The sequence below is a fragment of the Chenopodium album genome, chromosome 9 (assembly GCF_948465745.1).
Source record: "Chenopodium album chromosome 9, dcCheAlbu1.1, whole genome shotgun sequence".
NCBI lineage: Eukaryota > Viridiplantae > Streptophyta > Magnoliopsida > Caryophyllales > Amaranthaceae > Chenopodium > Chenopodium album.
Window position 1 is genome coordinate 2,063,530 of NC_137842.1, and position 21,517 is coordinate 2,085,046.

The window sequence follows — 21,517 nt, forward strand, 5'->3', positions numbered from 1 at the left end:
TGATAACTTGTTTCAATTGAATTATCTGAGACCATAAAGAGCCCCTCCATTATATAGAGTTATTGTGGGGTGGAAGAGAGTATATTTGTATCTCATGTTAGCGTACACTTGTTAGCCCCTCTTGTTCACCAAAAAAAAAAAAAAAAAATGTTAGCGTACACTTGTGATTTTATTTTATTGATTATGAAATCACTAGATAGTTAAATCTTGCTACATAACTTGTATAGAATGTTCTTGCACCATATAGCTTTTTTTTTAATTTTTTATTTTATTTTTATTGTCCGTACATAATTATCAAGGCGGAGTAGCTAGTAGGCCTAGTACGCTCGATTAATTTATTTTTTTATTTTTTTTTTTACCAATGAGGTTTTAGTCAAGTTTGTAAGATAGGTCACATGTTTAAATCCACCCTATTTTAACTAAACCAAGAGGAAATAATCAATTAGATACATATTTTGTATTTCATGTATTTGAGTCCGTTCCACGAGTTTCAAGTTTTGATATACCCACTGTTTTAAAGCTTCCAGCGGTAAACCAATTTTCACTTGTTTTACTACGTAGTTTATGTCACTTCCATGTTCAACCAGGCGTACTTTTTGGATAGTCCTCGAGTATTTCTTTGAAACCTTTGAAAGAGTCTATAACTCTCTATATGGGATAATTGGTCTTTTCCTCCTATTTATAAAATAAAATTTTGATGGCTCATTCATTTAATCCAGTAATAATTTTCCATTAGCAAACATAACACAAGATATTATTACATCCATGCACTCATTAGAATAAGGCTTTTAATCTTGACATGTATATACCCTTGAGGAGAGGCTATTCTTCCTTGTAAATTTGTAATGGTTATTACTATCCCTTTATTTTAAGTTTAAACCTACATTTATTGAAAGTGATAACCTTGTATTTGTTAGTATTGTTACTATTTTATAGAGATAAGCTAATTGCCCTTAAAAGATTCTCAAGTCTCGCAAAATCTTACATGAGACCTGCCTACTTATTTGGTGTCTACAAGACTACAAGTGGTCGTCGGAAAGAGATGTTGAAGGTGGTGGTGACTATAACAAGTGGTCGGAAAGAGATGTTGCAGGTGGTGGCTAGATGGTTGGATCCAGTATGGCTACAGACACTCAACATTCATTATATCTTTTTAAGTCCGTTTAATGTCCTATTGCAGTACGTAGCTCACATTCAATTTTTTTTTTTTAAATTATTTTTTTCTGGCTTAATTTCCTTTTATTTATTCATTTTTCACCTAATGTCCTATACTCCTATTGCGGTGCGTAGATGTGTCTTGATTTTTTTTTTTAAAAAAAGTTTTAAAACCTTGATAAAGTTTTGTGTGCCCTACCATTTCAGCCACTGGCTACAGAAAAGGATTCTAACACATAAAACAGGAATGGCGTATGTGCCAAACCCTTCGACTGTCAAATCCAAACACACTGCAAAAGATTAAAGACATTTAAAACTTCAGAAGCCAGGTCCTGATTTACTTGCTAGAAAGCAACCCTGGAAAACATGCAATTGATTGAAAGCAGTGTTTCGCCAAACCATACATATTAAAAACAAACCAAACATGCTACCAAAACTTAATTAAAAACAGCGACACCAGATTGTAATACGATAATACAACAAATATCAAGATTACATTATTGAACAGAAATTACTCAGAGGTCCGATGTTGCATTCACAATAAGGTCGAACAGCAAATCTTTTCACCAATCAGCTCAAGCTCTTAACTTAGCTGCCCTGAAATCAAACAAATATGAGAAGCAGGTGAGATTCATTTCCTTCAGACGGAAAAAAGGCACACCTTCACTTCACTATATGTGGATCCTTAGAGCTGCAAAAATAAAAAAGTATCTCAATTACTTCATTTTATGATCTATGGGCAGCTTACTAATTTCTATATTCACCCTACAAAATCAGCAGTGCAGCACTCTGATTCCATTTCTAAATCAGCTAATACTAGATCATAGTTAGAACTAAATAGAGAACAACATCCAGCAATACGGCTGAGTTGAAGAAGATGACAGGTTCCAAAATCTGCAATTACAACCTTTCCCCAATTAACCTTCTAATATGGTGTGGATAGAATACAACAGTCAGAGTATACAATACGTGCTTCATAAATCAAACTGGAAAATGGAAGAATCTTGGGATGGAGGGAGTAACTAGTTGTATAGTTCAAGTGAGCTAGCTATTGAAAAGGTGCGTTTATCATCTACATGTATTATTTAACTTCATAAGTCCGGTTCAAATTACAGTGATTTGATAAGAGGAAAAAATTAGTTGGATGAAAATTCTAAGATACAATAATAGTTGTAAATTTAAACTACTCAATCACAATTGATGCTAGTTCTGATAATATAACTACTGGTCTTTCAAAATAAAATTTTAAATCATGTAATCTAACATATCAAATCACCATATGAAATCACAAGGTTTGATGAAATACCAGAAATCTGTCTAATGTCCATCTCCATGTCCATGATCATCATGCCCATCCCAGGGATGTCTCCAACCCTAAAACAAGCTCACAAGGCATCAATGTAAAAGCGAGTGTAAGAAAGCTTTGTAAAGCACCTTAAGGAGGGAAATTCAGCTCCATGATTTTAAAAAAAAAAAAAAAAAAAAAAAAAAAAAAAAAAAAAACACGGTTGAAGTGGAGCTCACCAATACAACTGGACCATCTTGCCTAGCTCGGTAAAGAACCCAAAACCTGAAAATTTAAATATCTTAGCTTTTAAAAGAAATTTTAATCATCTGGGAAACAATTAATGGACGAAGGTGACATTTTAGGTGCATTGGTGTCCGAATTGATCAAAATTTTCTTTCAAACAAATATTTAAACGTTATCCAAACAGATATCAAAAGCATATGCACCCAAGAATATATTTAGAATTGATCAAAAAGAGTGCAGCCAAGTCAAACAAAGAAGATGACAATTGGCACCATCTCTAGAGTGCAAAACTAGAAGACTAAAAAATGACATATGCAACTCTTTACACTGCCAAAAATAATTTAAGAATATTGAACAGTCATGGACAATTATGTTAGGACGACATAGGTTTGCAGGAGCCCCTTAGAAAATTTTAAAGGAGATGGTTAACTCAAGAGGAATTTCCAGTAGCAGAATATGGAGGAGAGAGGAAGAAGGCACACCCTGATTATACACTTGGTAGTGTCACCCATATACAAAAAGATAATCATGAGAAATACTTGAAGTTAATTACTAAGTTGACCATTAATTGTACAAAAGTTTCTCATGTCACAAGCTCACAACTCTCATTCAACTGTCCTCACTCCTCAACTTCTAGATTGTGTTTGAGCAGCAATTAACTTAAAAAAATTTCAAGCATCAACTATCAAAAACCAGTCTGCCTCATATTTACAAAACTCGATCATTATATGAACCCAAGTATCACACGATAACAAGTCACTATTCGAAACTTCAGACCTGAAAGATAAATTTAGAACCAGATAAATTGAGATACGCATCTTTTCTCCAAAAAAGATTGATATCAGTCAATTCCAACTATTTCCTCAATCTAGTTAATCAACAAGGAAAAGATAAGGTCCTTAATAAATAATGACTTTAGCTCATGAAATAGGACAGCAAGAACTCAGGCCTAACTAATATATCATCAAGAACTTCAAAATCTCAAGAGCATGGCTACACAATGAGAATACCAGCATTTCCTTTTTAAATATGCAGGCTCTTCTTCTTCTTCTTACTGCAGAGATGGGGGGAAATGAGCTTGTTGGGCTAAGTGATTGGGTTCTACAGTTTACCTACATTTCACTATACAGCTGATCATCTTCCTCGTCACATTTTGTTCAAAATTATTTCCGTTTATATCACCCTGGACTCCTAGAGCAAAGTATTTATAAAGTACAATAATTTCATGCAAATTACCAGTATTATGCAGAAATGTTGACATGAGATTCTTGCATTGAACTCCATGGAGAGTTTATGTTATTTGCTTATGCTATTTCTGTATCTCACAGATATAAGTCATATAACTACCAACTGACTTGAACATTATAAAATTTGTCAAACAAAAGTAGGAGGATTGGAGCACGGAAATAGCTAAAGGCAGTGGGAGGAAATGAGCTTGTTGGGCTTCACATGACAAGCAATGAGGATCTACCTATGTTTCCCTACGCAGCTAACCATCTCCATCGACTCAATTTCCTCAAAATTATTTCTATTTACAAAATCCTTGAGCAAATGCGCACATAATACTGAATTTGATTCAAAGATAAGCTAGGATGCAAAATTTTCTACTCAGCTCTTTTTGGATTGTGTTGCCCAGGTTTTAAACAGGTACAACAATAAGCACACAGGCAAGGTCATACAGAACATTGTTCCTACGTGGCAATGCCGGCAAAGATCATTAAGAGCCTCTCACCCAACTTTAAGTAAAACTTAGCTATATCAATAAATAAGTTACTCAGTTCCAGTATAATCCAATAAGGCAATAACTCATCTTCGAGCGAGATTCTACACTAGTCATCTTCGAGCAAGATTCTACGCTAGTCATCTTCGAGCGAGGTTCTACATTGATCAGTTCCAGAATCATACGAGTATCAAAGTACCTCCCCAAATCAATTACAAATTCCATATCCTAATCACTCTTACACTGGGTAACAAGACTACCAACAATAAACATCTAATAAATTAAAACTCAAATCATCAAAGCCCCAAACTTTCCGACTTCAAACCCTAATCAATTGCACGATCGAAATCACATCAAAATCCTCCAATATCTAAATTTCCCAGAAAATGCAAAACCCACATCAAAAAAATAAAAAATGTGAAATCGATCATTAATCAAACAACTGAATTAGACCCTCCATTAACGAAGACAATATATGAAAAATTTGTTCGACTCGATTAGGGTTTTGATTAGAATAAAATTGAATCAAGAAAAAATGGAGGAGAGAGAAAGAATACCACATAATGGCGCACATTCCCTTGCCGGTGACGGAATGCCATCGTTTGGGAGCGTGAAGGGTCATCCCCTTGTAGGTTGTTCCATGACCTCCATGTCCACCTCCCATGTTTTCTCTCTCTTAAATTTGCTCTCTTTCTCTCTCTAAACTTGAACCAAATGCAGAATTGCAGAAGTCTAAATGATCCATTTTGTTGTGGAAAATGTGTTATATTGGGCCTCAAATTACTTGACATATTTGGCAATAGAGTTCTTGGATGGTCCATTGTAGGGCTGGCAATCCCAACCCGGCCTGAACAACCCAAATTTGACCGATTTTACCAAAATTTTATATTTCGTAATAATATTAAGTTTTTACACTTTTTTTATAATTTGTTTCTAAACATAACCCGAAATCGACCCGAACCCGACCTGCTGACCCGAATTGCCACCCCTAGTCCATTGTGATTTGAAAATAATCCGATTAAACCCGAAGTGACTTGAATAGATATGATTATAAATTTAATGTGTATCGGTGCATGACACACCTGCACTGTAGGAATCAAACTCGATATGATTTGATCTGATCTAACCTGAATTACACATTCGATTTGACATTTCTAGACACGTCTACTAAGCTATTTTTGTCGTTGGATTGTAGACATTTTTTACTCATTTGTATACACTCATATGAGCGAATGATTAAAAATATATCCTTTGATAGTTTAATATGTATTGCTTTAATTGTACCTAGAAACAAGTCAACAACTTAGAAATGGTAGCAATATTACGACTTATGTATGAAAATTTAGTTTGAAGTTAGACAAAGAAAATCGATTGAGTTGAATTAGACTGTATCGGTTTACATTGAATAGGGTTTACTTTTTGTTTTGAATATTGGGTTCAAGAAATTTAATCATATTTGGTTGACAAGTATCAAATAGGGTGGATGTTAGGCTAGAGATCTTCAAATTGTTAAAGTTTGACTACAAGTTGCTTCATCTCGGAGAGTTGAGTGTTCCACATTATAAAAGAAAGAGTTAAAAATTCTATAACACTAATGAATTACTCTTACTATTGTCATATACTTATGGGATGAAGTCTCCTTTGAATTTGGTTAAAAGTGTCTCACATGTGAAGGAGCATTTTAGAAAAGTAACCTATGTGTGAGTTAAGAGTATCAAAGTCAAGCCGACAATTGGGATCTTAGATAACGTTAAAGGGGATTTGGTTGGTGAAGGGTTCACAATTGAGCTCTATTATGAGTTTATGACTGAAATATTGTTTGTGCCAAAGATATTGAAATGATATGAAGAAAACCACAAAGAATTATATTTTTTTCCTTTTATAAAAATCATAAATTATAGTCAAACTTTGATCACATGATCTGAATAAGATAGACAAGTAGAACAAAAACTAGTACTTCGTTCGTAGTATCCAATTCAACTTACAATGTATATGTAATTGAGAAAATAAATGAATGATATTCTCAAAAGTCAAAAATCAATTCAAATCAAATTATAGACTTGCTACAGTTGTTATCCATAAACTCTTGTTCCTCCATTGTATCACAAAGGGCCTTGCCTCTTGTTTCAGGCAAGCAAAGAACTAAGAACCCACAAAGAAGCACTGTGACTCCGAACACCCCATAGCTATAAACCATATTTTCCCTCCCTAGGAGAATCAACACGGGGTCGAAAACCGAGCCAAGGATCATCGCTTGCCTTACTAGTGATGAGGCCGAGTTTCTTACACAAGTAGGAAACAACTCTACCGTATACATCAACACGAGGTTGTACGCCATACATGCACAAAATAGTGACACTAGTTCTAGTCCAACATATATACCTTCATGAAAATTATGATCACCTTTATTTTGGCCTACTATAGAGAAAAGTATGCTTGTTACTCCGCTAATTGCACAAAACCCGAGCAACGAGGTCCGTCTGTTACACCTTTGGATCCAAAACAGGAAAGTGAGTAGATACGAGGCCAAGGACAATAATGCACTAAACGTCGAGGTTAAGTAGATGTTAAACCCGAAGTTACCAACTCCTAAAAACATGCCAAAGTACATAAGACCGATGCCAAATGCTAAGAGCATAGACGCTAACAATCGTTGTACAGCCCATCTTTTCTTAACTAGAATCTTAAGGGCTGCAAATGTACTAGTACTAATTCTAGTAACGTTTGGTTGTGTGTCGAGTTTGGTCATGAGCAAGGTCATGTAATCGTGACCAATGGGACCTATAGATCCTAGTTTTCGTAAGATGGCAATGGACTCGATGGATCGTTCTTGCATGAACAACCATCTAGGGGACTCAAAAAGGAAGAAATAACACAAAATGGAACACAAAATTCCAGGAATTGAAGTCCATAAATACAGAGTTCTCCAAGAAGAACCGCGATTTAAGTAGGCAATACCAGTCAATGCCAATATTCCTAGTGAAAAATGGATGAATCCTACCATAGCTACTTGTGACCGCCATCTTTTCCCAACTCTTTCCGTCAACAAAACCAATGCACAGATTGCAAGAGGAGCACGACCCGCCCCACTCAAGAATCGAAAAACAGAATACACCCAAATGTTGGGAGAAAATGCAGAGGCAAATGCTGCTAAGGACATTACCAAAGATGAAATGCAAAGAAGGTTCTTTCGCCCAAGCGATGAATCACCAAGAGTAGCTAACAACAACCCACCTATTAGACATCCTACAAAGTAACAAGTCGTTGGGAGGCCGGTGATGAAGGAGCTAGCACACTCGAGATCCCACTCTGATATGATTGAAGTGTGCACATTGCCTGTATCCCAACCCCACTCGTTCCTCGAAAGGGTGCATACGTTAGACTTATTAGAGATACAAGAAGCATTGTTATATGTTGTATTTGTGCAGTGCCAATTTGGTTGAACATGAGCGAAGTTACTCATGTACGTTTGCTGGCTGTCAAAAAAAGGCGGTAGAGATGCTAGGATTGCTTGTATGATTTGTATCCAATTTAAACATCCTAGACTTTTCTCTACTATATCATCCACAGAGACGACGGCCAAGAGAGGAGCCTTAACCTCTTCCTCACGATCAATTACTGCATCTTCGCGCTCCATTGGATCAGGTTTCAATCAATAATCGATTATAAAATATCAGCAGAATACAGATTTACAGGTTATACAACAAGAGCATTAGATTATATAGGAAGTAAACAACATTGGATGAAATAAATTTAACAACTTTAAAGTATACCTTAAGAGGAAGTTTAGCTTCTGTAAGGAATAAAGTTTAAGGGTTAATATTTATAACTAATTATCTTGTAAAAGCATCATCTTTATATATGAATTCAAAATATTGTATTATATTGTACGCATTTCTTACGAGCGATACTAAAAAATAATTCATGTGACAATTTAGCTAATAATGTTGGTGAGTCGGGCAAATCATACAAACTAATAATGTAAATTATTATTATTATTATTATTATTATTATTATTATTATTATTATTATTATTATTATTATTTTTAGATATGCTTTCCAGAAGCACATGATTCATCAAATCATCTCAATATTAGTTTATTATGCGATTGACTAAGCTATCAATAGCTCAATCCACTTCAATTACATAATGGCTCGTTTGGTAGCCGGCTATAAACGTTGGTAATGGGAATGAATTGTAAATATAAATTAAAAGAAAATTAATTTTGTAAATTGTAATCCCCATAATAATGTAAATGTATTGCTTTGATTAACAAAACGCTAAAAGTAAATGTTTCTTTCTTCATTGTCGGTTGATCTGATAATTATATAATTGTTAAACAACACTTATTTAGTTATTTCACATTTATTCTATCCCTAGTCTCTTGTTCCTCCATGGTATCACAAAGCACCTTACCTCTTGTCTCAGGCAATAAAATAACTAGGAAACCACAAAGAAGCATTGTGATACCAAACACCCCATAGCTATAAACCATGTTTCGCCTCCCGAATAAGATCAACACGGGGTCGAAAACCGAGCCTAAAAACATTGCCTGCCGTACTAGTGATGAGGCTGAATTTCTGATACAAGTGGGAAATAGCTCTATAACATACATCAACACTATGTTGTACGCCATACATGCACAAAATAAAGACACTAGCTCTAACGCGATAAATAATCCCTCATGACTATGTTTTCCTATTACGGAAAATGTTATGCTAGTTGCACCACTTATGGTACAAAACCCGAGCAACGAGGCACGTCTATTGCATCTTTGGTTCCAAAAAAGGAAAGTAAGTAAATACGAGGCTAAGGACAACAATGCACTAAATGTCGAAGTTAAGTAGATATTAAAACCCAAATTACCAACACCTAAAAACATGCCAAAGTACATAAGACCGATGCCAAATGATAAGACCATAGACGCCAACAATCGTTGTAGAGTCCATTTTTTCTCGATTAAAATCTTAAGTGTTGCAAAGGGGCTAGTGTTGGTGGGCGTCGTATTAGTATTGGTGATAGTAATCAAGGTCGAGTCAACTTGAGTTGTTGTTCCTAATTTCCTTAAGATGGTCATGGATTCCTTTCCTCGCCCTTGCATGAACAACCATCTAGGGGACTCATACACGAAAAAATATCATAATATGGAACAAATAATTCCTGGAATCGAAATGCCTAAATACAAGGTCCTCCAGGACGAGGACCTTGTTAAATAGGCAACACCAGTTAGTGCCAAGATTCCAAATGAGAAGTGAATAAAAAATACCATAACAAATTGAGACCGCCATCTTTTGCCTACTCTTTCAGTCATCAAAACCATTGCACAAACGGCAATTGGAGCACGACCCGCCCCACTTAAGAAACGAAAAACCGAATACACCCAAATATTGGGAGAAAACGCAGATGCTAGTGCAGCAAGGGACATTACCAATGAAGATAGGCAAAGAAGATTTTTTCGGCCTAATGATGAATCACCGAGTGTGGCTAGCACCAACCCGCCTAATAGACATCCAACAAAGTAGCAAGTTGTAGGGAGGCCGGTGATGAAGGGACTAGCACACTCGAAGTGACTTGGTAGTACGAAGTAAATGTTTGAAGTCATTCTTTCATACTAACTATATCAGAAGTCATTCTTTTATACTTTTTACTGATAATAAGGTAGCAGACTAGCTGGAAACTCAATGTTGCATTTATAACCGACTAGTGGCTTGGCTGCTACGTGCGCGCCTGTCGACAAATTTGGCGCTGACATTGTTTATGCGCAGATGTTATTGTGCTAAAAAAACCAATTAATTAGAATTGAAAGTGATAAGCTACAAATATAAATTAATACACTAATGATAACACTAAGAATAATATGCGGTGAATTCTCTTGTGCAAATTTTGTTTGTGAGTGTTAAACGAAGAGAGAAATATAAAGACGCATAGGCATCATGCATGTGATAGATGAGAGAGAACAACTTAAAAATTATAGGAATGAAAACATTTGTTGTACATAAAGTGTAGCTTCCGTTATTAGTAAATGTTCACATAATATGAATAAGATGATGAGATATTTTAATAGCTCTTTACATATCCTCAAGAACGTAACGAAATGCGAAGTAGCTTTTTTTTTTTTTTTTTTTTTAAAGAACGTTTGGAGATTATATTAAATCAAGTTCCACCAAAGTGTGTAGGCTTTGGGGAAAGGAGTTCATACAAATACACTCCATCTCCGAACTAGTATCCCACCTAGCAACATAATGGGCAACAGTATTCCCATTTCGTTTAATGTGATTGCAAGAAAAAGAAATAAAACTCTCACTTAAACGAATTACATCATCATAAATCAAATAAATTGGAGCATCTCCACGCTGTTTTGTCTTGATAGCTTGCACTACTACCTGTGAATCACCCTCAAAAATTACCCTATCAAAGCCCAACTGTCTTGCAACCACCATCCCATATCTTGCAGCCCCAGCTTCAGCAACCACTGGCGTACAGGTTGCTTCTGTTCTCTTCACAGCCGCAGCAAGAAGGCATCCATTGGAGTCCCGAAAGACAGCACCAAACTGAACACCGCTGCCGCTTGGGACATGCGCATCCACATTCACCTTGACCACGCCAGGAGGGGGAGGAGACCACTGTACAGCAGTAGCAACAATTTGTCGCAAAACAGGTCCTCTCACCTTTGCTTGATAGTTCACATAGTCGAAGCACAACCTGATAAAACCCACAGCCATATCAATTGCATTGACAGCCGACCCACCATCAAAAATGTGAGAATTACGGCAGTGCCACGCAGCCCAAGCTAGAGCCGCAAAAGTTCGCAACTCCTCCTTGCTAACAGTCCTTGCTACCCAACAAAATCTCTCAGCAAAAGATGTATTCGGGCTAGTATCAATCACCTCAGCAAACTCACTGCTTCTCCAAATATCAGTAGCGTATTTACACTCAAAAATTGAGTGTAAAATTGTTTCCTCAGTTGCGATGCCCCCAAATCGTCACATGCATGTAATTTGTGAGTATTTTATAACAATTTTGTCGACATTTCTATAAAGCTAGATCGAACCATTCAATAATTCAAAAAATTTCGAGAAAAGATAGCTTGATAAACATAATAGTAATATTATTCATGCGGTATGAAACGGGGATGCGACTTAAAAAGTAATCATATTTAGTTACAACAAGAAGCATAAACAAACCAGGTTAAGTCAAATTACAACCAGTGATTGCAAATGATCGTCGAGGATAAATCACACTACACAGCCAGTAGGCCACAACTCAGCTGCCCTAATATAACCCCCCAACCTATTTTGTAATACTCTTATTACAGCAGGAATATGACTTAACACGAACATCGATCCACAATCACAAGAATTCCGAAAACCAACGGGAATTAACCTTCGGCCTCACTTTTTTCACAGAATCCAAACCTGCGAATAAAATGAAATCATGTAACAAAACCACACTTTAGCAAACAAACAGTATGCTATGCTTGCCATAAAATACAAGGTAAGTTATGAACTGACCAGCCAGCTTATTAGCCTCCTCTTGAGTAAGGCGTGCAAAAAAGTTATAGGAGGTATGGGGTGGCGTTATCTGGGATTCAGAGCTGCAACAAAATTTAAACCAGGCCATATAAGTAAACACAACACACATATATAACTTACTCCATACTTTATTACTTGCCTCATTGATAAATTTTAAAATGTAAACATTGAGACGAATCTAACAAGATTATAAATGACTACGGTGCAAGTAAATAAAGGACGGACGAGGTATATGGGAGGATAGATGTATAAAAAAGCAAAAGTTTGAAACAATGTGTAAATGTAAATACCAGCCAGCATCTTTCATCACTTTATGAAACAAAGACATTACATCTCCACCGGATTCACGATTTTGTAAGATGACTTCCAGCTTCAGCAGGACAAAGTACTGCAAAGTTACAAGTAGAATGCTTTTAGTTCCTGTTTTAAAGGACTGATTGCAAAACTCAAATAGAAGCCACAAAATGATGAGCACAAACAATAACAACATTACATCTTTGGGTTTAGGGTACTCGAGATTTTCATTAGTTCCTGCCAATAAATAAATAAAAAATAAAAAAAAAACAAAAACCCGATTATGCACAAAAATAAGATCAGCTGCAGGAATAACCAAGGTAAAGAGCAGAAACATTAATGCAGAGGATGATAAATTGGTAAAAAGAGTGAGACTTGCCATCTTTGGGATTAGGGATTTTCTCTTCAAGCTTCATCTTCTTCGCAGCTGAAACCAATCAAATAATCTCATTAAGCTAAGCGACATAATGGTTGATAGCTAAGTGACATAATGGTTGATCTTTCTATAAAACATTAATGAAAAAAAGGGTATATAGATCATTCAGTCAACAATCACTAAGCCAGGAAGTAATGCACAATTCACAAAATTGTAAAAATTCAAAAGGCCATGCTCTTCCCCCAGCCCAAGTACACGAATTGACTCATGACTCGAAAGGAGAATCCTAATTATACTAGATTATTTATACATATCATTATAGGGTTGGCAATGGGGCGGGGCGGGTCGGGTCGGATGCGGATGATGGTACCTCCATATCCATACCCGCCTAAAAATCTTATACCCATCCCCGCCCCACCACCCATGGCGAGTACAATATCCATATCCATACCCGCCCCACCGGGTACAAGATGGGATCCATCCCTGCCCCATCACCCACTTGGATATTATACCCACCTCATACTCACCCCAAAATCGTCCCAAACCCATTGCCATGATGCTCTATTGTATCACATTAATGAAAATTATATCAAATTAGGTTAAGAAAATTAGGACTTTCATTATAGGGTCTTAGAGGGTATCAAGTTTCATAAATTATAAACTCTTTTAAAATAAATATGGTGCGGGTATAAGATGGGCACGGGGTAGGGCGGATATGAGGCAAGTCTACTCTAAAATCCATACCCGTTCCATCACCCATTTAACCCGACCTACTGCCATCCCTATATCATTATATCTTGAAAGTGCAACTATAAGATACTGTAAACAATATCCGACAAGTTAAAATTGAGGCATAGCAGAATGAAAATTTCTCAGAAAATCAAAATTGCGGATAATTGAAAATGAAAAGACATACGAGGAGTGTCTTTGTTATCCAGGGAAGCCATATTTGGAAGGAATAACCTGGTTAGATTCAAAAGAGAAAGCAATTCAATCAATTGAATTGATCAATACAGAATACAAAGTATGAATTAAATTGCCCTAACAAGAACATCGATACGTGATGCGCGAAAAAGATATTACAAACTTATGCAATCATTTGATTGACAAATTACAAAACGATTACATTTGCGGTTCAATTTGGGGTTTTAGGGTTTGCGAGCAACTTGACAAGAAATCAGCTGATCAAACAAAATCAACCAAAATAACAAAATCAATTGGCAAGAAAACATAATCTGAGAAAATTATAATACAAATTTACAACAAATTTCGAGAGAAAGTAAGACAACAAATGCCACGAGGTGGAAGACAGAGAGATAGACTATACGGAGTAAAAAAAAATTTATAGTCTTGTAACTTTTTATAGTGGAGTTATTTATGAAAATACCAATATTTTTTTTTTTTTTTTTTTTGAAGCCAATGAAAATACCAATATAATTCCTCCTTAAGTTTATATAGAATCTAAAGTCTATTAGTAATGAAATTGATATGGAATATGGATAGATAAGTTAATTTTTATAAAACATTTTATAAGGATAAGTTAATGAAATTTGAAGAAATTGTTATGGATAGATTAATGTAAAGTTGTAAAATACTCCCTCCGTCCCTAAATTACATTCCTGTTTGTAAATTTAGGAATTAAGGAGGAAAGAATAAGGTAAATAATAATAATGACATATTGCAATGGGAAGTACAAAACATTAAATAATGTTTTTGAGTAAAACAAACATAGATTAATGATTAATCATGACATGTTATCAATCCTTTGCAAAAAAAAAAAAAAAAAAAAAGGACCAATCACATGCTCCTAATTGAAAATTTTTAACCAATCATATTCATTTAAATTAGGCACAAGGATTCTGAAAAATTATGAGTGAGATTAGGAAAGTATGAGTGAGAAAGCATTAACTATACAACAGAAAAAGAAAGTTGATTTAGGATATTTGGAAAAAAAAATTACTAAAAATAGAAAGGAGGAATGTAATTTTGGAATACCCAAAATAGTAACCAAGAATGTCGTAAAAAAAGGACGGAGGGAGTAACAATTTTTGTAGATGTTTATTGTAGATACATGAAACAAAAATTTTGAAGAATCAATTATGAAAATATATTTCCAAGATTAAAGATACTTATTGATATATATTTTTTTTTATGCAAACGAGGGGCCAAGCCCCGGAAACGAAGACTAAAACAAACTAAACAGGAATTAAACGTGGCAAGGCCACCCCTACAATATCATCGTGCAATATACGTCCTAGTTCTATAGGAGGGAATTAAATCAACTCGATATTGTTGTTCTGAGAGACGCCTTTATTTGCAAGCCAATCCGCGGCCCTATTAGCTTCACGATAAATATGTTGAACCTTGACTTCCCATGAATTTTCCTCGAGTAGCTGCTTGCAACTTCTAATAATATGATACCCATGTCCTATTGCAGTTTCCTCATTAGTAAGTGCTAGGACTACCAACTGACTATCAAGCTGAACTTGGACTTTTGCTACTCTCATGCGTTTAGCCAATTGAAGTCCATACTCAATTGCTTTCAGCTCAGTTATGAAAGCGTTACAATCACCAATTTTAATTGCAAAAGCATGAAGCATCTTACCTGTACAGTCACGCACCAACCCTCCTCCACCAGCTGGACCAGGAGCACCTCTGGCTGCACCGTCAGTGTCCAAGGCAAGCCATCCTACTGGGGGTGCTTTCCACTTGATATATGTTTCACTTCTAACACGTGAAAATTGTTGTGAGCCATGGATATCATCCCCCTGAACACGCCAAACCTCTTCAAATCTCGCAATTAAAAACTGATGCTTAGCTTCCAGACCTAAGTGACGTTCAAAATCGCTTCTTTACACCATATATGATGCTTAGCTCCATGACTTAAGTTCATTCATCTATCGTGTCACATGATGTAATTGTCCTTAGCCTCCTGGCCTAAGAACATGCATCATGCATACATTATTTTCAGGACAAGCAATTCAATCCATACGATTCATTTCGTCTTGCTCAAGGAGGAAGTTCAAAACTTCTTTCCTTTTTCATTATTTTATTTTGGGGAAGTTCAAAAACTTTTTCCAAGTTTTCATCGAAGGAAGTTCGAAAATAAAAGTTCAGTTTTCACATCTTTCTTTTTCGGGAGAAAGTCGTTACCCTCCGCTCATGACAAAAATTGACAGAAATTTTTTGCTTTTGCATCTTCGTTTGCTTGTGTCTGCACACACACATATACACACACACACACACACTCACAAGTCATACACATGTCATGTCATGTCGTGTCAAGTCAAACTAGGTCAAGTCAGTTGGTCAAGTCAATCACAGTATATACGAGTCCATTGGCAAATTTATTTTTGCAGGTCTTATCTACAGCCCACGTCCGGGGACAAACTGACCATTTACAGCCCACGTCCGGGGACAAGCGGACCAACTACAGCCCACGTCCCGGGACAAGCGGACCATCTACAGTCCACGTCCGGGGACAAGCGGACCACCATCATTTCATGACGCAAGGTTCTCGATACACAGAGACTTGCAATCTCATCATCTTTCGACTTTCCTCAAGCATGGAAAGTATTATCCGGTGGATTTTTCTTCAAGTATAGAAAACCGCCAAATCGGCCTTCCTCAAGCATGGAAGGCATTATCGGTGGAATTCTTCAAGCATAGAATGACACCATATTAATCAGTCAGCTTTCCTCAGGCTTGGAAAGCGTTATCGGTGGATTTTTCTTCAAGTATAGAAAACCGCCAAGTCAACTTTCCTCAAGCTTGGAAAGCGTTATCGGTGGATTTTTCTTCAAGTATAGAAAACCGCCAAGTCGGCTTTCCTCAAGCATGGAAGGCATTATCGGTGGAATTCTTCAAGCATAGAATGACACCATATTCATCAGTCGGCTTTCCTCAGGCTTGGAAAGCGTTATCGGTGGATTTTTCTTCAAGTATAGAAAACCGCCAAGTCGGCTTTCCTCAAGCTTGGAAAGCGTTATCGGTGGATTTTTCTTCAAGTATAGAAAACCGCCAAGTCGGCTTTCCTCAAGCATGGAAGGCATTATCGGTGGAATTCTTCAAGCATAGAATGACACCATATTCATCAGTCGGCTTTCCTCAGGCTTGGAAAGCGTTATCGGTGGATTTTTCTTCAAGTATAGAAAACCGCCAAGTCGGCTTTCCTCAGGCTTGGAAAGCGTTATCGGTGGATTTTTTTTCAAGTATAGAAAACCGCCAAGTCGGCTTTCCTCAGGCTTGGAAAGCGTTATCGGTGGATTTTTCTTCAAGTATAGAAAACCACCAAATTCCTTTGTCGGCTTTCCTCAAGCATGGAAGGCATTATTGGTGAAATTCTTCAGGCATAGAAAGACACCAAGTTCGTTTGTCGACTTTCCTCAGGCATGGAAAGTATTATCCGGTAGCTTTCTTCAGGCTTAGAAAACTACCAAACTCTTCAGTCGGCTTTCCTCAAGCATGGAAAGCATTTCAACAAATGTCACTCGGTGGATTCCTTCAAGCTTAGGAAGCTGCCAAATTCGTTTGTCACCGATACACTGGTGCCAAATATGTATTCTATCCCTTTACTCTTTTATCTGTGGAATTAACATTTTTCTGCAGGTATCGGCGTATACAGATTGATTTAGGATCGCAGAACGTCTCAAATCATTCTCCGTCCCTATCGGCTACTTTGACTATCGTTTTCGAAACTGACGTTTCTACAAACTCAGTCAAAGTGGGGGCTTCTGTAGACACCTAAAAATGTCTCCCCAAAACCAAACCCGATGATAAATAACCTTTCACCGCCACTATTGGTCGGGTTTAGTATTTAATCCCGAGAGTGCTTAAAAAATCGTATTTTATTAAATTCATATTTTTGAACAGTCCATGGATTAGTCTTGATGTTTGGTAAAAGCATAGTTTTAATTTCAGCCCAAACTTATTAATTAATTCTAGCCCAAACCTTTTTTATTTTATTGTTTTATTATTTATTTTTGGCCCAAACCCTTTATTTATTTTTATTTAATTATTTTCTTATTTTAGCCCGAATAATAAAAAGTCAGAAAAGGCCCGAAATTGTCAATCAGCACTTAAAATGCCGAAGGAAATTAGGGTTAAAAATGTATTTAGATGGAAAAACCGGCAGGAATTTCCCGCGCCACGGGAGGTCTGCCGTGACACGGGACGTTCCGTGTCCTTTCCGCGTAAACCCTTAACGCGTTTTTCATCCCGTTTTCTGAAAATTTCCCGCGTCACTCCAAAACAGTACCGTGTCACGGGAAAGTGTACCGTCTGACGGTGGGGCTTCCCGTGTCACGGTACAGTCTGACCGTGTCACGGGATACTTTTTTAGGGTTTTTATCATTTTAGGGTTCCGTGTGCTCCCTCAGCACATTTTCCCTATAAATACCCCCTCATTTCTGATGAACGGGGCACCGAGAATTTTATTATTATTATTATTTTCTCTCTTCTATGCTATTAACCTAAACACTAGCCTACCCTTTTCACTTCAAAATTCCTTCTTCAAGCACTCAAAGGAGTCCATATTTTACTCGAGGTTCTGTCCTTAAGCCAAGGCGTGAAAGGTAGAACTGTTTGAGGGTTTGGCCCCAAAATCAACTTTATTTCATTTAATTTAATTTAGTTATTATTTTATTATTTTCTTGAAGTTACTAACTCGTTTATTATTTTGTAGTTGCAAACAAACAGATTCAAAGTAAGGATCATGCTCCTTTTATTATTATTATTATTATTTTTCTAACGATTTTATGTTGTTGGAATTATGATTAAATTAGTTTTAATATTAATGTTTATTCTATTATATTTATTTTGATCACCATATTGCATGTTAAAGGGAATATGTAATTGAAAATCACGCCTAATAAGATAATTTGGACAACCGGTTTAGGTTCCTTTTAATCTTGTTGTTTAATCAAGTGATCACAATATTTTAGAATAATATGTTGCATTAATATTCAACCAATTTAGTTAAATAATAGTTTGGAGCGAATTGAATTTTTGTTTGTATGCCTTTGAGATCACAGGAATGCTTTTCACTATAAGAATCGAGTAGAGGCCAATACGGGCGAATGTGACTCCATGACTCACTTCGTACCATCATCCCCGATCCTCCTTTCGTGGTTCCGAACCATATGGAGTTAGTAATCTCATGGATTATGAATGGGGTGTAACCTTCACGGGTCAATCGTTGTTGCCTTCGTTGTCCCTTATTCGTGGTTGCCTTTTATGATCCGTGAACGGTTTACAAGTTCCTTAAAAACTTGTTGGCGGCTCCCTACTTTCCTTGTCCCTAATCGTATTATGTCAATTCCTACTTCCTATGAGTGCCAAGCATATTCACCACATGCTTTTAACGTAGGCGCACTTCGAGCGACGCCTACAATTTGGCGACTCCACTGGGGAGGATTCTTGATTATTTATCGATTTGAGTGATCGGTATTTAATTAAGATGAGTGGATGAGACTTGAAAGATTCTTGAAAAAAATATTCCTGTGATTAATTTGGCATTTTTTGCATCTGCATAGACGTTTTAACGTCGCATTCAGGTCTGTCCCGTAGGAAAAATTGGATAACTTGGTTGCGCGCGAAGGAAAACAGGGCACCAGTCAGATCTTCTGACTGCCGTGCCACGGCAAAATCTGTCGTGTCACGGTACAATGCACCGTTTGACGGTGCACAGTACCGTGACACGGGAATTTTTGCCGTGTCACGGCAGTCCTAAAATCAGTCCGGTGGCTTATTTTCTTTCCTCAGAGTCGACTTCCTTCGATTTTTCTGAAAAAACGTATGTGTTCTACATACGTCTTAGCCCCGGGGGATTTAAGCTCTATCAACCCAAAAACGCTCATGGCAATAAGGGTTCATCCGAGTTATTAAATCCACCAAAACCATGGAGTCGAGTTCGATTTCATCACGAACTCGCGGAGCCGCCCGTTGGCATACACCCTCAAGGGAGGCTGCCTTGCTAACGCGTCCAAACTCTTAACCATGGTACCCTATTGACACCAAATAAACTTGACCATAGTCGAACATAGAACTTGACCTTAGGTTGCGAACTATTCTTTGCATCATTGTGCCTACATGTTTTATGTTTGGTCTTTGATCCTAACCTTAACGATCTTTCTTTGTCTATGGTGGATTATTTTATGACTAACGATTGCCAATGGACCGTACTCACTTAGTAATTAGCAAAAAAAAAAAAAAAAAAAAATTGTCGTGTCACGGTACAGTGCACCGTCTGACGGTGTGCCGTACCGTGGCACGGGAATGTTTACCGTGGCACGGGAAAGTTCATCGTGTCACGGCAATTTCCACCGTGACACGGTGGATTTTCCAAAAAAAAAAAAAAAAAAAATTGTCGTGTCACGGTACAGTGCACCGTCTGACGGTGTACCGTACCGTGGCACGGGAATGTCCACCATGGCACGAAAAAAAAAAAAAAAAAACCGCGTCAGTCAAGTCTTCCGTGTTAATTTGATCCTCGCGTCAGTCATTTTGGTTATTGTTCACATGTCTAGCCATACGATCATACCCCGAGTCTTATGACATCACTTAGTCACTCACGAGTCAAGTATAGTCCACACACTTTCTTTATGTTCCGACTCGAGTCGTGCACCAGGTCGTTTATGATCGTATATTAGGTTCATGCACCCTTTTTTCGTCATAATAAAAAAAATGAGTGGAGTTTTCTCACCTGTTTTCAAATGTCTATTTTTTCCTTCCTTTTCTATCTTGAGCAATGAGTCAAACAATTAAGTGAATTATTTTATTTCACAGTACTTGGTCAAGGAACATGGATAGATTAATACGGTTCGAGTCATTACCGCAACAATCTCTCAGATCTAATAGGCGTTCACAGAGAACTTTGCCATCTCCATTACTCATCACCTTTCAATGGACACTAAAGAAGATATTGAGAACATCAACAAATCCATCGAGGCACTGTCTGCCATGATGCAAACCCTTACCACTAAGGTCACTACCATGGAACAAAACAAGGTCACTGTTTCCACCCTTGACAAACTGAAGGAACAAATGAGTAAGATTTCTGAGGATTTCACTTATGTGGAACGGCCTCCCATTCCTTTGGATGTGAAGGACAGACTCCCTGAAAAGTTCTCCACTGCTGATATTCCAAAGTTCAAGCCTACTGACAATCCAATATTCCATTTGAAGGCGTTCTCTGCAACCATGGCTCTTAAGGGATTGGACGTAACACTCTTCCCTACGGTGTTCCCTCTCTCCTTAGAACATGCTTGCCAACAATGGTTTTATTCCTTAGATGCCAAGCATACTGCGACTTGGCAAGATGTCACCGACAGTTTCATGAATCGTTACAAGTGTAACATTCAAACCAAAACTTCTGAACGTGAACTCTCCATTCTCAAACAGAAAGAGAATGAAGGCTTCACCGCTTACCTGAACAGGTGGAGGGAAACAGCTTCACTCTTGGTAGATCCTCCCAAAGAAAGAGAGATGGTTCGCCTCTTTATTCAAAATCTGACTCATAAATATAGGGAACATCTCAAATTTCTTCCACTGAACACTTTTGAAGCTGTATACGACATCGGCATCAATATCGAGGATGAGCTAATAAAGACTGCTGGTAGTAACAATAATGACACTTGGAAAAACAAGAAGAACGACCATCCTTCTTCTTCGTCTTCTAAGCACGAAAATACTACCAACAATATAAGCCGAGTTGATATCAATGAAGTGTTAGCTCTTGATGCTCCATTGCCCAAGAAGAAAAGAACTTACACTCATTTAGGAATGACTTATGATGCGGCCTTTGATCGCCTTTACAGTCAAGGCTTGATCACACCTATTGGGCCATTTCCAGAGCCAAAACCTGAAGAAAGAAGCGCCAAATGGAATACCAATGCCTATTGCAAGTACC

At 37.2% G+C, this 21,517-nt stretch overlaps 2 protein-coding genes and 2 pseudogenes across 2 annotated transcripts; all 4 read right to left on the reverse strand.

Annotated features, from left to right (window-relative positions):
- Positions 1 to 6,453: 6,453 nt before the first annotated feature.
- Positions 6,454 to 8,043, reverse strand: LOC145559267 (organic cation/carnitine transporter 3 pseudogene; annotated as a pseudogene).
- Positions 8,044 to 8,761: 718 nt separating this feature from the next.
- LOC145559268 (organic cation/carnitine transporter 2 pseudogene) lies at positions 8,762 to 10,009 on the reverse strand (annotated as a pseudogene).
- Positions 10,010 to 10,550: 541 nt separating this feature from the next.
- Positions 10,551 to 11,437, reverse strand: LOC145559269 (uncharacterized). Its single transcript, XM_081620700.1, has 2 exons — positions 11,424 to 11,437; positions 10,551 to 11,307 (listed from the first exon to the last, which is right to left on the reverse strand). Exons 1-2 carry the CDS (start codon positions 11,435 to 11,437, stop codon positions 10,551 to 10,553), a joined length of 771 nt encoding a protein of 256 aa, XP_081476826.1.
- Positions 11,438 to 11,493: 56 nt separating this feature from the next.
- On the reverse strand, positions 11,494 to 13,941 carry LOC145559359 (uncharacterized). Its single transcript, XM_081620782.1, has 7 exons — positions 13,736 to 13,941; positions 13,526 to 13,572; positions 12,613 to 12,660; positions 12,433 to 12,470; positions 12,230 to 12,327; positions 11,919 to 12,001; positions 11,494 to 11,822 (listed from the first exon to the last, which is right to left on the reverse strand). Coding segments are annotated over exons 1-7 (381 nt in total). The 5' UTR covers positions 13,738 to 13,941; the 3' UTR covers positions 11,494 to 11,757.
- Between the last annotated feature and the right edge of the window lie 7,576 nt (positions 13,942 to 21,517).